This window comes from Serinus canaria, chromosome 6 (genome assembly GCF_022539315.1).
Source record: "Serinus canaria isolate serCan28SL12 chromosome 6, serCan2020, whole genome shotgun sequence".
Lineage (NCBI taxonomy): Eukaryota > Metazoa > Chordata > Aves > Passeriformes > Fringillidae > Serinus > Serinus canaria.
Window position 1 is genome coordinate 11,455,519 of NC_066320.1, and position 15,150 is coordinate 11,470,668.

A 15,150-nucleotide genomic window follows, 5' to 3' on the forward strand; every position below is an offset into this window, starting at 1 on the left:
TCTGAGAGGATGCACTGACACACCTGAATCACAAGGCTGACTAAACCACTGAGGGCTAGAGTGAGCAGCTGGGTGCACAAAGCCATAGAACTAACCTTGGTTACCATATTCAGTGGAGCTGTTGCCTCCTGGAGGAGGGGGTAGGGATGGGTAAGGTGACGGGCCAGGACCCAAAGCTGCAATCATCTCCATTACATTTGGCATGATCATCTGGCTTGGACTCATTGTCTTAAATCTTTTTGAGGGAATGCCATCTGGGTCATCTTTGATGTGAATATCTGACTTTATAGGGACCGGCCTCCAACTGCAAGTTGGATCAATGGTAACTTCTTCAAACTCGGAGCTGTAAAATAATGTGAAAATTTAGCATGCAGTTGAATAGTTTTAAATAATTCTGCTGAAGTTTTCATAAGAATCTGCATGGCAACCAATGTTCTGAAATGCTCTGGTGTAATACAACATTAAGATCATTTACTCCTCAAGAGTGTGCTTAAAGCAAAATTAAAAAAAGGCAACCATGAGAACGCATTTCTATGTTTATCCACACAATGACATCCAAACATATCAATGTGGTTTGCCACCTCTGAATCAGAGGGACTGCTTGTAAATACAAGAAAGCCTTTAATCCTCCATTCTGGCTCTTCCCTCCTTCATTGGTGAGGCTGCCATTAAGAGATAATCCAAACAATATCTACAAAGAAGATGGAGACTGATTCACTGTCACCTGCCCCCCCAAGGTGCCATGCAATGGAATATTCAAGTTCAATCACCAAGACCTATTGTGGTGTGACTATCTCAGTACTCATTACCATAACTCCTATTGGATATCAGGAGGGAGATCACTTACTTTTGTATGGCGTTCAGAATACCCCACATATACTGGTCAACCTCCAAGCCCTCCAAGAGAGCAGTTTTACTAAAAAAAAAAAAAAAAAAAAAACAAACCACAACAAACTTCATGTTAGAATATTGCAAGGGAAAGAATGATTTGAGGAAACAGTTTTAGTTCTACATCTACATTACCAGGATATTTACATCAAATAGATGACATAAGGATACATCTACTTGTGTGTCCACAAGCTGTTCTCGTTCTTTAAGTAATTTTGTTAGTGAAATACATGGCAAATTTGAAGGATTTTCAAACATAGCAGATCACTCCTGTGAAGATCCATTCAGTTAGCACTATTTTTTAAAAATTAGATCTTTCTGTTTTTTTGAGGTCCACAGTGCTATGGCTGCAAAGCAACTAAGTGTTACAGCTACTCAAGATCAGCACAGATGGGGACAGAACAAAACAAAACTGGAAATGATTTAGCTATGTAGACACTTAGATCTGAATGCAGGTGCTCATGCTCAGAGACAGAGGACAAAAATTTAGCCTAGATGCGTGAATACATGAATTAAGAAGGCAAGATAACCAACTCTCATTATATTATTAGCCAAATATAGAAGACAGAACAGATCTGGGCAGTTTGGAGACAGCACGTGTGTGTTAGGGCAGAGATGAGCCATGGACAGTAATGGAAACGAGCTCGTCTCCAGCCTGCCATGTCCTCAGAACAGCCAGAATGGGCAATCCCCACTGCTGTTTGTACCTAACACTGGCTGGCAGAGCAACGACCCGACTGGAGACTTGTGCAGAGCCAGGGCCAGCTGTTACAGCCACAGCTGCTGGAGCTGAAGAGTCCTGACTCCTCAGCTGAGGCTGAAGCCTGCTCCCAACCCTGTGCATGGAGAACAGGAGGTGACGGACACTGAACTGGCCTGCCAATGTTCTACTGGGTTTTCTGCCCAGTTAAACACAAGGATGGACAGTCCCTAACCACTTCCCAGTTCTTCTTCCATTTTTTCTGCAGTACACTAACTCATTGGAATTATACCAAGGTATCCGTACCTCTTTTTCTCTAAGCAACAACTCCAGATTTTGCTCCTTGGAAATTTTTTATTAATTTTTTTTTTTAATTAGCCTTATTCTGGATTGTAGATATCTACCTTATCAATGTAAATATTTGAATGTCTTTTGAACCCTACACAACCCATGGATGATCTGTAATGAAATCTTGTGAGGAAATAGCTTGTTATATGTTTTTGAATTTCTAATAATCCAGGGTGGTAAAATAGTGCAGGAATTTTCATCAGACTTTATGCTCTTTAAGAAAATGTGATATATAACCTTATTTCCTAGAACTTCCTTCTTCTGTCCTTCATGATCTTAAATATGATCTGAATTTGGTCAAATTGTGTACAACTGCATTTTATGTTGTATGGATGCACTTACTTGCATACTGGACACCGCCAAGTTCCTCTTTCACAGTTCAGTTGCAAGTAAGATTCCAGATCAAAGCACTAGGTATCAGAAAAAAACAAAAAAGGAAAAAAACAAACCAGACAAAACAAAAGGAAACAAAAGGAAAATACTGTATTAAATGAAGCAGTTAGACAAAAGTAAAACTGACATGAAAAAAGCCTCCTAGCACTGAAAACTAAACCAAACAGCTTACTTTTACCCTCTACATTAAACATCACAGAGTTAACTCTTGAGGCTTACAGACACAAATGCCTTGTATGAGGTGCTCCCATACTGAAGGTACTGTACCAACACGTGGCTGAGGGAGCCCTGCCAGGCACTGGCACCCACTCACTTGTACATGCTTGCAGTCGTGACCCCTGGCTGGGAGCTGGATCCGCCGGAATGTGATTGGACACTTGAGAGACACTTTGATAGCCGTCTGCTCCACCCCATCTTCCCCATTTAGTGTTGCATTGCCAGAGGAAGCTGCTACGCTGCTGAAGTTCCTCTTGACTGTTTAGGAAGAAGGTGAGAAAGCACAAGTGTAACACAGAAATCTGAAATTTCTTTAACATTTAAGAAATTACTTCAACATCTAAGGGACAATTGAATGAACAATGTACCCACTAGGGTGTCTTCTGAGTAATTTAGAACATTCTCCTGAACAGAAAAACCATCACACATGCATATCAGCTATATTCTTAATCAAATTAGGTGTCATACAAGCACCGAAAGCAGCCCTAGTTAAATAAAGAATTAATCTTTCTTTATTGGTGAGTCAAAGACAAATATGGGGGAAAAGCCAGAGAGATTATTCTGGAATAGGACAGTCCTCTTTAGAAACTAAGCTTGTGTCCTTGAAACTTTTTTACCTCCACCCAAATAGCCATTCATCTATCCACATCATGTTCTGCAAATTCCTTAAGTACAGCTTAAGGTTATCAGCAAACAAATAAATCTGGTGTAAAGATAGCTTATCACAACTGAACATAGACATTCTGGGAAATCATCACCCCCACAAGAGGCACACTCACTCTTGGTGATACAATGTTCTGCTGGGAGGAGGCGCTTCTTCAGTAGACCTTGGAGAACGGAGCGAACGGATGGCCGGTGCACCAACTGCAACACGAACAAGTGCGACTGCAAGGAAACACCTCTTGTTAGGAAGAGAACCCAACACACAGGTTAAACTTTTGGGACTGTTAAATGCACTCCCAAACTGAGCCGCACTCTTCCCTCAGACACTCAGTTTCTGTGAGAGCCTGAGGCTTAAACATAAAAGCTGGTTCTGCTCTGCTGAGCACACATGCTCACTTATGGATATTCTGCACACCGTGCAGTTGCTCCATGCTAAATGTATAGAAGAGCTTTAAAAAAAGCAATGATTTTCTGCATTTTCTCCCTCCTTAATATTCAGTATACGTACAGCTGACATATTAATCTCTGACTTCGGAGTTTATTTTTAAAACCCTGGACAGCCTAGCCTACCTGCCTGCCTTCAGACTACGTTGGAAGTTGTGAAAACAATTTGCAACTGATGTGCCTGGAATCAGCTGAATCTTCTTACCCAACACAGAGCTCATTGTGGATTCACAGGATGCTGCCCCCTGCTCTTTGCCACCAGATAAATGACATTATGCAGGGAAACATCCATGTGAAGTAAAGAAAAATGGGTGGATGGCTTCTTGTCAAAGTGCCTCACACCATGACCTTGTGAGAGCTAGCAGCTTGCTTTATTGTCAGTGACAAGAGAACAGTCAGAAGCTCTGACTGGATTTGCAGAACAGTCTGCATTAAAAATACAGTACTCATCCCCGAGAGTAACTAACCCATGGAAAAGGAGAAAGGGGAAAGCTGAATGGTCTAGATTGCATCTTTGAATATGAGTTTTTCATCTGAAAAGGTACTAAAAATTCATCACCAGCACCAACGTTGATGTTTTCACAACAAACCAAAGACCGTTTAATACACTGTGTAAATGAAATTAGTACCATCAACAGTCTTCATTGCAATCATCTACTTCTACATCAACAGACTTCAGCCCCCTTGTTACACAGGCACACATGAGAAGGTAGGATATAAAATTGCCTCCCCTAGACCATGAACCTTGTCAGAGACATTGGAAGGACGCCACTACATTCTGCAACAATTAAGCAGCAAAAATTTCCATATTAGCACTCTGTGTCAACATCATTAAGTAAAAACCTTACCAGAAAAAGGCATTAAAAAAATGAGAATAAGGCTCTTTCAGCTAAGGCAACATTTACAAACTGCCGTAAATAGCAGAGTCAGCATCAGCAGCTGCAGCCCTGGGCTCGGTGTACTTACACAACAGCACGCTGTGACTGTAATCTGAATGGTGTTTCTCCCTGGCTGGCAGACGTGCTTTAGGTGCAGAGGTTTATGAGATGTCTTGTTGTCACCACGTTCGATGGTGAGCGGGGTTGCATTAACGCTGACCTGGACTGAAGCTGGCCAGTTTGTGTTCATTTGTCTGTCTTCATGGTGATAGCACTTAAACTGCAATTCCAAGTCAGACCTGCACAACAACCAATAAATCTTCCTTTAACTTTGCTTTCACACTGCATAGGGTGGTGGTTTTTATGCTAGGAACATTTTTCTTGATCAATCAGATTATTTTTCTTGAATTATTGCCATTAAGAATATAACATACTTCCTTCATAAAAGCCCTGAACAAAAGCAAGTCATGATGAATTAACGATGCAAGCATGCCCCCCAGTTGTTCCTATTTTACACTTATAAAGGACTTCTAAAGGAAACTCAAACCTCTTTGCAAAACCAGACCATGGACTGATCCTGCAGAAAGAAGAATGTCAACAGCAGGTAGGTCCTTCCTGTGTTAGGAGTTAAGAATGAGGAAGCAATATGCTGCAATGGTTGTGCTGGAAGTCTGGATTCTTCACTACCTCAGAGCACAGAAGCATTTGAATGAATGCAGGTCAGACAAAATTCAAATACAGCTAATCCTGTCTTAGAACAAGTAAATCAACTAAGATAAAACGGCCCCTATATCTTACTCCCCACCAAAATCAGCTTCTGTGATGCTAAATTAACATGGCTGTGGACTAAATCTATCCAATTTGGACCTTTCAGGGCATGAATTCCTCCTACCTCCCCTATAATAACTTCCACTCACTATTTAGCTCCTCAGAAATAAGTTCTATAACACCTTCAAAAAATGAAAAGGCTGAAATTAAGTTAATTAAAAATTAAGTGGGTAGAGACTATGAATTTAGTTTCATAAATGTATGTTAACCTTGTGTTAGGAATGAGTAATTTCAAGAAGAAATTTAAAAGAACACAGAAAACTGAACTGAAATGTCAGAATTCTGCTGTTCTTGACAGCAAAAGACAGCTCAAAGTTTATTGTGCTAACTTTAAAATCTATGTTCCTGAACAATCTATGTTGCCTGAAAGAAGATATCTTTGTAAGATCCAAGAGGAGCAGCTCATTCAGGAGATTAACACCCTAATTGCCATTTTCCTTACAAAGACTTCAATCTAACTCAACATCATCTTTTCTGGATTCCAAAACATCAAGATTTAGCAGTGGACACAAACATGTGGGTTTTTTAAAAAGAAAGTTATAGAATACAAATTACCCGACCTTTCAACATAAGCCATCCACATGAAGTCTTTCCAGGCTTTTTTTCATTATTTTATTAACCATTTTCTGAAAGCTCACTCTGCAAGTTCCACTCAGTTTCTCACCTCAGGAGAGCACAGCACAGTGATCCTGGAGGGAAGCAAGCCTTGGTAGCTCTGATATAGAAGGCAAGCAGGCGAGGTGAGCAGGCCTGCTGAGTGTCACAGTGGTGACAGACCTCAGGAGAGCCCCGTGTCCTCAGCACACAGCATCTCCACCATGGGTCATTATTAACAGCACAGCAGTGTGAACACTGAACCAGCTTCAAGGAGACTTTTTCCCTGCCTTCAACCTTTCTGTTTCTCGTAACCATGAAAGGTTCCCATGGGGAGAAACAATCTTGCATTGCTATTCATTATGTGTGTACACGTGAGAGGCTTTGTCGAATATTTTAACTAGCAGAAAAATATTGAGAATTGGCTCGGCTCCACCATTCTCTATAAAAACCAAAATCCATCCACACATGTGACTAATTCATTTTTCTGGCATCCATCCAGTCCTGAGCTTAATGTGAAATGACTTCATTACAGGACTATCCGTTCTCCCCACTGTTAACAGGCTTTTCAAAACAGCAGACCTGAGCACAGTTTACCTATGAGTCTTCATTAAAATAAGTTTAAATAAAGGCTATGTGTTTGGTGAGTGAAGGAAGAAAGAGAGAAGAGATATTAAGAAACAGCCTCATGCCTCAGTGCAGCACTATAAATCTAGTGAATGAGCCAGCACAATCCCCAGCAGTGATTACTTATTAATACGAACTGGCAAATAACTGCCAAAACTCCCTGTGCTGCGAGTACTCCACGATAATGAAATGCAAGTAAGCAATAACTGACCTCAGAGTTAGGTGTTAATTATTGGATGTGGTCTGCCTGCAATCTCCCTCCCTCCCAACCCCCAGGCTCCCTCAGGGCACAGGGGCACTGTGGTAGCAAGGAGTCCTGCATCCTGCATCAAGCCTCAGCTTTAGAGCCAGAGTCTGTCCCGGGCCAGGGAAGTAAGCACATCTCTCTGCCCACCTCACACTCTCCACACCAGGAAAACACAAGTCTCCAGTGGAATCCAGAGAAAGGGAAGAAGATTCTCACAGGGAAAAAAAACCAAACCTATGAAGTTACACCTGTGAGCAACCTCCATGTGAGATCCCAAACGACTAGCCAGCCTCCACAAGGCACACAGAAAGGCTCAGACAATGCAGGGTTCATCCTGCCTCAGCCAGGATAAACACAGAGACACTGTCTGAGAAAAATCAAACCAGGAGACAAAATTATTCTGTAGTATTTGAAAATATATAAATCTAATAAAAAATTAAGGCTCTGATTGTCATTTGATCTACGGTCCTTCCATGAACATGGTGCAATCAAAACATACCCTAGAATCACTTATGCAGATCTACATAAAATACAAGAAAGTACCACCAAGGAAAAATCTTCCTCCCTGCTGGAAATGAGAATTCGCTGTAAGTGAAAACCAGAAGCCTTTGTATGAGCAAAGCTATGCTCTCACATTTCTGAGCTGTGCTTACTTGGGGAGTCAGAGAACAGGGGAATTTAGGAAGTTTACTTTTGAAGCTTGAAGGATTCAAGCACTTGTCTTTCCAAATGATTTTCCTAAGCCTCTAAACTGGGTCCTTACTCTTAGTGGGTTATTCTTCATTATCAGATAACTCTGCACTATTTAATTTAGGCATAAACTCCAAGAGCTCTGCAGAGCTACTCTTGCATCAAACATTTCAGAGGTCACAAAGCATCTCTGGGACTTCAGATTCCCAGATGGAAGTTTGTACTGGTGTAGGTCAGGGAAAATCCCACTCCTGTTCCACCCAGAGCAGGAAGGATGCAATGGTTGCAGTGGTTTTTCAGACACTGCATGCTATGAGCTATCAGAAAGGACATGCAATACTTGAAAAGCATTTTAGAACGTGTTGTCTCAGGAAAATGACAGACGAGAGTGCCTGCGAGTTGGAAGGATATTCTTCCTATCCAGGCTACAATTTCTGAAGTGAAATTCCTGGCAAACCTAAGAGCAGTGCCTGTGGCCTGCCACTCCTCCCTCAGGGGATGCCTGACTCCCTTGCAGCAGGGCTGAGCTTACCTCCACATCAGAGTCTGGTGCACGGTGGGCCGCAGGTGAAAGACGTGGTTGCTGACTGCCAGGTTGTGCTCCAGCCGGAAGGGCTCCAGGACAACGCCGTCCCGGACAGGGAACGTCAGGCGCAGCTCGTCGTTGTGGTTGGCTGGGATCGAAGAGGGAGAGAAAGTGTGAACTTTCCCTTTAGCATCTGCAGTGCAACAATAATGTGTGTATTTATACAGAACAGTAACAAATGCACAGTGATCTGACACTGGGTCTAACTTAGCAGGCTCACGCACACAAAAAAATACAACCCAAAGTAACTCTATCGTCTAACTGATACAAGTGACAAGGGTCAAACTGAGCCTCTTCTATTGTCACCCCCTGCACATTAGGGCCATAGCATTCCAGCCGCCAACAGAAACCAGGCACGGCAAGAATTCCTGGTTTTTATTACAGGATAGGCTCTGTGTCCCAGCTTACTCTGTTGGCAGAAGATTGAAAACAAATCTCTTAATAATGTCAAACTGTGATAATGTTTGTTTTCCCTGCTTTGAACGGGGATCAACATTACCCAATTAGTTTCAACAGTTTCATCAGCTGAAACTATGTGATGACCAGACACTGATATTCAATTACTATCTGAGCCCATAAAATGAGATTTTGAGGTAACTTACAGCTGATCTATGAAGTCCAAATGGCTTTAAATCCTGTGTTCTTGCCCAAATAATACTGCAGCCCATCTTCTTCTACTTGATTTTTCAGCTATCCTGAACTCCAGAGCTGCAAAGTGCTAATGCAGCAGCAGTTATTTTATAGAAAACATAAGGTTCTCCCAGCTCCCTAGTAAATGATAGCTCCTATTGTTCATCAGTCACTTCAAAACCTCAAACATCTCATGCTAGTATCCAGTCAGAGAGATCTTGTTATTCCTGCCCTGTTCCCAGCCAAGTGTAGCTGTGAAGTTGAGTGGCTTTGAAAGGAACATATATCAATTTCTGGCGCAGTACTGAATATTCCTAAGAAGCCTGTATGGATCACAATAGAGACACTGCTATAAATATTCACATTTTATCCTACTCTGCAGTGTTGTTCAATGAATGGCTTTGCCCTTGAACAAAACAGCCCAAATCGAAGTTCATACAATAAACAAGCCTACAAAGCACACACGACAAAACCCAAAATCAAGTGTTTTCTCCTCAGGAAGCATATTAAAGGAGTAATTCTGGAGTAAAATCCTTACAAGTTTAACCTGGAAGAACTTTTCTGATAGAATTCTATTTTAGAAGAGCATAGCAGTCTTTATTCTGTCCACTGGCCCAAGTGAGCCTACACTGTGCATGCCTCCTATTACCACTTAACAACTCCAGCCTCTCCCAGAGCAGCAATCAGAGCTACTTTCCAGGCTCTGAAATGCATTTGGCAGAGAACAGAGGAACAATAAATGACTGTGGGGGCATTCTGTTTGCTACTCACTTGGAGGTGGTGGTAAAGCATTGATATTTGGTTTAATGTCAGGTGGGAATGGTGGTTTGACATCCTGGTTAGGTGACAGGTATGGAGGAATATTGCTCCCTGGTGTCATGGGTGGCGTGGGGTTTCCTGGAACAGGTGAATGAGGGTAATTTGCCACAGGTACAGGCCTTGATGGCTAGAAAATAAAGAACATCACATTGTTATTGCAGCCTTGAAATAAGAACAATAAGCCTTGTGAACAGCCCTGTTATCAAATATCAAAGACAACAGACAAGGGAGGGAGGCCCCTCTGTTTCTGGAGAAGTAACCACAGCATGTCCCATGAGCCTTCAGGGAAAAAGCACACTAGGAGAGCAAAGCAGGAACTGAAACCAGCAGACCAGCCAGCTTAACTCAGGCAATGACCAGATACAAGCAAGGCTGCTGAAAGGTTTACTGTGCTCTTCTGAATGCTCTCTTTCCAAAACCAACCAGCCATTTGCTTGTTTTTCCACTGAGCCACAGCTCACCCAGCCCTTTGTATCCCTCTGCCTTCCTCCCAAAATAGCCCCAGTGCACAGAAGTCTACACAAAAAAACCCAAAACAAACAAACAAACAAACAACAACAACAAAAAAATCTAAAGACACACAATTAGCCAAGTCTGTGTCCTTTCTACTTCCATCTATCCTTTCTTCCACCCTTTTTCAACTCCTCTACTCAGAATTAAAGCTCTGGGGGTCAGGGGATGTTTTTTATTCTGTGCACCTACAATTTGATTCTGTTCCTAGTTTGCTGCTAGCTAAGACAAACTGATAGAAAAAGGACAGCTAAGTATGAATAGTAGCTATGTATTAAAACACCTTTGCTTTGTCTTCTTATAATTAAGGAGATGGTTACAGTCAAAACAGAGTAAACCAATAACCCTGATGTGAAGGAAGCTGACATTAAACAGAACTGCAACTGCATGGCTCATGTACCATAAGCAAAAACACAGGAGAGTGTCAGAAAATGAAAACCTTTACAGACAGCCCAAGCACTGTGACTTCAGATCTGATTCTATATCTAAATGCTGCTCTGCTAACCTAAGATACTTGAGACTTAAACATTCAGCTTTCCAGCCATCTTTGTTTTTTATATTTGACACACACAGTTACTATCTGCACAATCACTACAATTCAAAGGTTCAGGTTTTGTCTGTGGAATTTTCTCCCTAACCATGATAATTTGCCTTTTTAACAAGATCTGTTTTTTTCCTGTTTCCAGAGCACACAATATTTGAATACAATATAGGGGATTCATTGTAAAGAAACAAATTCCCTGTCAGAAGTATCTGGCAAACAAAAAACGTAAACCCCATCTAAAATAAATGTACATAAAATATTTTTAAAAATCTGTCACATAAAGTTTGACAGAGATCTTCTGCAGTTACTTTAGCATAAGTGACTGCACTAGAATTATTATATAGAGGATCTGTCTGTTCCTCATGTTTTTCCTGACAGTGAACTGCAAAAGCTGTCATGATCCAAGAGGCATTCCTTTGGGTACCACAGTGGACAGCATAGTTGCACACAGAACAGATGCTCTGCAGAAAAGGCTTTTGCTTTCCCTCTTGTTTTAATGGTGTTTTCTGTGTGAATCATACCAAACAACTCCAATTCAACAACAATGTGCAAGTTAGATTCTTTCAGCCTACATTCAAATTCAGAATGTAGTACAGATACTTCAACAGCTAATGCTTTAAGCAGGTCAGAAGATCAATGGTCCTCCCATTTTTATATTCACTGGAGTACCTGTGTGCAACAGATCATTTGTGGGCATTTCAAAGGCGGCATACCTCAGCAGGCCCTCACTAAAACTCATTTTGGAGAATACAAAGTGCTCAAGAAGTATCCATAAACAGGTCTTAGGCAACATTTTAACAACTCTAGTTCTTGCCCAAAACCAGCAGCACAAAGGGAGAAGACAGAAAAAAAAAGAGGAAGAGGTTGGAAAAAGTCACAGAAACTTCAGTTCAAAGATGAAACCTACAGCTATAACACCTTTTAAGTTTGGGCTGGCTTAACCCAACAGTGACCACTGTAGGCCCAAAACTGGAATGCTGCAATGTGGAACTTGTTTATTACAAATTTCCATACCTGCATTCTTGCAGGGGACCATGAATAGGTGAAAACATTACACCTGAATCCCATTAGGTACTTCTTTTTACAAGCTATTTTTAAAGCAAGCCAAACATTTTCTTGTAAAAGCCTCTAATGAGCTGCAGCAACATTTAATTTTCTTTATGAACTGCTCTGAAGTTGCAATGCAACCTGGCTGATTGACTTGATTCTGTGATACCCAAAACAGTGGTAAAAACCCAGTGTTTTTTCTCTTTCCCTAAACTACATAAAAGCAGTATCTATGAAACCATTAACGTGACTTCATTAATAAATGGCCACCAGAACAGAACAAGACAATAATCTCAGAATTCCTACCTTGTAATACTGCCCCATGTTGACTGTTGGAGGAGGGTACTGCCCTGTGTTTTGCTGGCTTGGCATCCGCTGTCCAGGATAGTTGGGAGATGTGAGGGGTCTCGGAGGGTTGGGAGTGGGGTACTGACCAGGCTGGTTTGGAAACTGGCTATTTGGTCCATACTGCTGGTTTCCATAATTTGGCTGTTTCAGGGATGCAAGAACACAAAGCCATGTTTTATGCAAGCAGCTTTCTTGTATGGATTATTAGCATACATTCAGAAGCACAATCAAAAAAACCAAAACCCTTCAGATGAATACTTCATAAAAGCATAAAAGTCTTGCAAACCAAAGAGGGTGTAAGACACACACACTCATCCTTGTAACACTGTCAGAGGGCACTGTGCTTGAAGAAACCAGAATTACAACCAGATGCAAAGTACACAAAATTTTTGTGTTTTTCTAAGTGCTACCACACCCAAGCCTGGGGCTCCTTTTTCAGATGTAGAATGGAGGCACAAAAAGAAAAAAAAAACCAAAAAAAAAACCCTGGAAGGGACAAAAGCACAGAAGATGTGTTGTCCACGCCTGCCTTTTCAACCCAACTGCTCTGCTGGCCTCTTGCCAGCGTTCAGCAAGACTTTAACAGCTAAAGAGAAGTTCTTACTAGCCATAAGCACTTTGCTAGTGCTAGCTAAGACTGCCCTGTGGTTTTGGAATTGAAGTAATGAAAATTGGAACTCCAAAGGCAGTAGAATGTCAGTTTGAAAAATAATGATAAGATGTTTCCATAAATGAACCCTTCAATAAACAATAGGCAAGTATCATCTGCAAAATTCCAGACCAAAAAACATGCAACATTTATGGCACTGTTCAGAACTGACTTGTTGGAAACATGAACATATTCACTTACAATGAAAAACCTGATTCTAAAGCAGCAAAAAGAGATTTCAAGTCATCCTTAAAACAAGAAATCTGAAAAATCATGTGAACAAGCCACATTTTGTGTTTTCTTAACTTGTAAATAAGTTCTCCTAAGAGAAGCAACTCCTGCAAAAGCACATCCCTTTTTTATTTAGAAAAAACATAGTTTGCAGAGCAGGAAAGAAATATAGGTCTGTAGAGTAGGCAGAAATGTTTTCTGTATTTTCTCCATGCCACAGTCCTCTTTGCTGTGCAGTTTCTATAAACTCTTAGTACCATAATTATTGCCAGGGCAGTATTATAATATTCAGATCTCTACACCTGTTGCTGAAGTCTCAGCTGAATACAGAATTTCACCAGGAAAGGAAATGATCTCTGAAGCTACTAAGTGATGGCTAGATTTGTAAAAACATTTAGGTGTGCGCAGGTGTTGGGAGCTGCTGGAATTCTAAAAAGCCTCTACTGCCCAATTCATACTAACTTGAAGAATACAACACATCAGTGCTTTTAAATTCGAAAAGCTCATTTGTCTCCATCTTCAGTTTTCTAAATTTCTCTAAAAATTCGACCCAAAGTATTTTGCCCTGTCATATTACAAGTCAATGGCAATGTAATTCTGCCTATAAAGCCATTCAGGTCTCCTGTGGCAGCATGGAACCTTATCACACTCCACAGAAGCTGCTATTAGATAAATGCTGACAGGGAGGGATTTGAGTTCAACTTTATTTATATTCGTCTTAGTGACTATGAAAATCAACACTCAAAAAGTTTGGTAAAACAACTCTTCCCTAAAAAATGACTGCTATTACTACTGGTGTTACAGTACAATGTCTGTCCTGTATTTAATTTAAAAAATAAAACCAACCAAGAAAACACAGATCTGTTATCTACTGGGCTAAAATGAAGTATTTTACCCTCAGTGTCTCTTCTAAGAGACACATTGTTTAACACATTAAAAGACTCCACCCATGTGATGGAACCCCGCTTAAGATCTATGAAGTCAGCATGAGAATCTTAGAATGATATTCTGGTTTGGGGCCTTTCTTGGACCTAATGGCCATCATATGGACTAACAAAGCAAAGGTTAACCTGAATACTTTAGAAGCTAAAAAGGAAGAGCTGCTTCTGCTAATATTTTAATGGCTGCACTCCTACCAAGGCTGGAACAAAGATGCACCTATCTTAGAGGGATGTGCACCACACCTTACCCAGTATATGTTGCAACTTGTGAAGGAACAGTGTCCACAAAAAAACATTTATTTTATTACCTCTCCTGGGTATGGTCTCTTTATGCCCTGTATAGGCAAAGACTGGGGGCGTGGGCCTGGATAGGCCTGCTGAGGCATCCTCTGCCCATGGGTGCTGAAGGGGCTCATTCCAGGAGGCCGAGGCTGGTTCATGCCCATGGGTGGCCCGCTCATGCTGGAAGGTGTCATTCCTGCTCCCATGCTTGCTGGGTTCATGTTGCCTGGCATAGAAGCAGGACCACGAGGACCAGGCTGGTTCATAAACTGGTTGTTGTAAGCCTGAGTTGGACCCATCTGGAAAGAGGAACAAACCTTCAACGGAAGAAGAAGAAAAAAAAAAAAAGAATAAAATGCGACATGCATTTATAAAATGGGAAGGGGGAGCTGAACATGCTTTTGGGGAAGGGAAGAAGGGGAGGATTTATGTCGCATTTTCCTTCAATGATCTCTAACATTTGATGGGCGGTGAAGTTATTTATAATAAAAATCCAATTGGAATTGCAAAAGGCATAAGAATGGAAGACAGATGTAAGCCTAAGGTGAGAAATTAATTGTTTCAACTGGCTGGTCTAGTAATGTAAGGTAACAGGTTAGGATGTTGGCTGTGCAAACAGAGCACAATACCACAGCTCCTAAGACCTTGTGCTTTTCATCACCTGGCATATGAACTCTTATACTTCAGAACTCAGAGAAGTACAAAAGGTTAGGAAGAAAAACCTGAATTGATCAAGCCCTTGTTTATTTTAAGAAAAAATTTATTCCATGACATCATAACACACTAAAAGTTATGGATCACTGGAAGTGCACGTCTCACATAGCTGCCCATATAGACAATATTCTTACAAAGCAAATCCCTCTTCTATTGTTGTTTCCCAATTTGAAGGGAAAAAACCCAAATAACCAACTGCAGTTAGCAAAATAAGCAATTGTCTGAGAGCTACAAAACCTATTGCAAGATTCTAGAACATTTCACTAGGTACTCAAATTTAGAGGGCTGGCAAAGACAGCAATAATGTATCATGTCAGATGCAGCTGTAAATAA

The 15,150-nt window shown here is 41.1% G+C and overlaps 1 protein-coding gene across 11 annotated transcripts in view; it reads right to left on the bottom strand.

Annotated features, from left to right (window-relative positions):
• The window catches only part of ZMIZ1 (zinc finger MIZ-type containing 1), a 336,761-nt gene that overhangs the window by 16,922 nt on the left and 304,689 nt on the right, over positions 1–15,150 (bottom strand). For 8 of the 11 annotated variants that reach the window (XM_050975941.1, XM_050975945.1, XM_018910990.3 and 5 more), the window contains 10 exons: positions 14,130–14,420; positions 11,959–12,141; positions 9,504–9,678; positions 8,049–8,235; positions 4,619–4,829; positions 3,325–3,430; positions 2,643–2,803; positions 2,279–2,346; positions 848–916; positions 96–343 (listed from right to left, as the gene is read on the bottom strand). In XM_050975941.1, coding sequence (XP_050831898.1) covers positions 96–343; positions 848–916; positions 2,279–2,346; positions 2,643–2,803; positions 3,325–3,430; positions 4,619–4,829; positions 8,049–8,235; positions 9,504–9,678; positions 11,959–12,141; positions 14,130–14,420 — 1,699 coding nt within the window. The remainder of the gene's footprint in view (positions 1–95; positions 344–847; positions 917–2,278; positions 2,347–2,642; positions 2,804–3,324; positions 3,431–4,618; positions 4,830–8,048; positions 8,236–9,503; positions 9,679–11,958; positions 12,142–14,129; positions 14,421–15,150) is intronic. The other 3 variants (XM_050975946.1, XM_050975948.1, XM_050975947.1) reach the window with 3 other exon arrangements.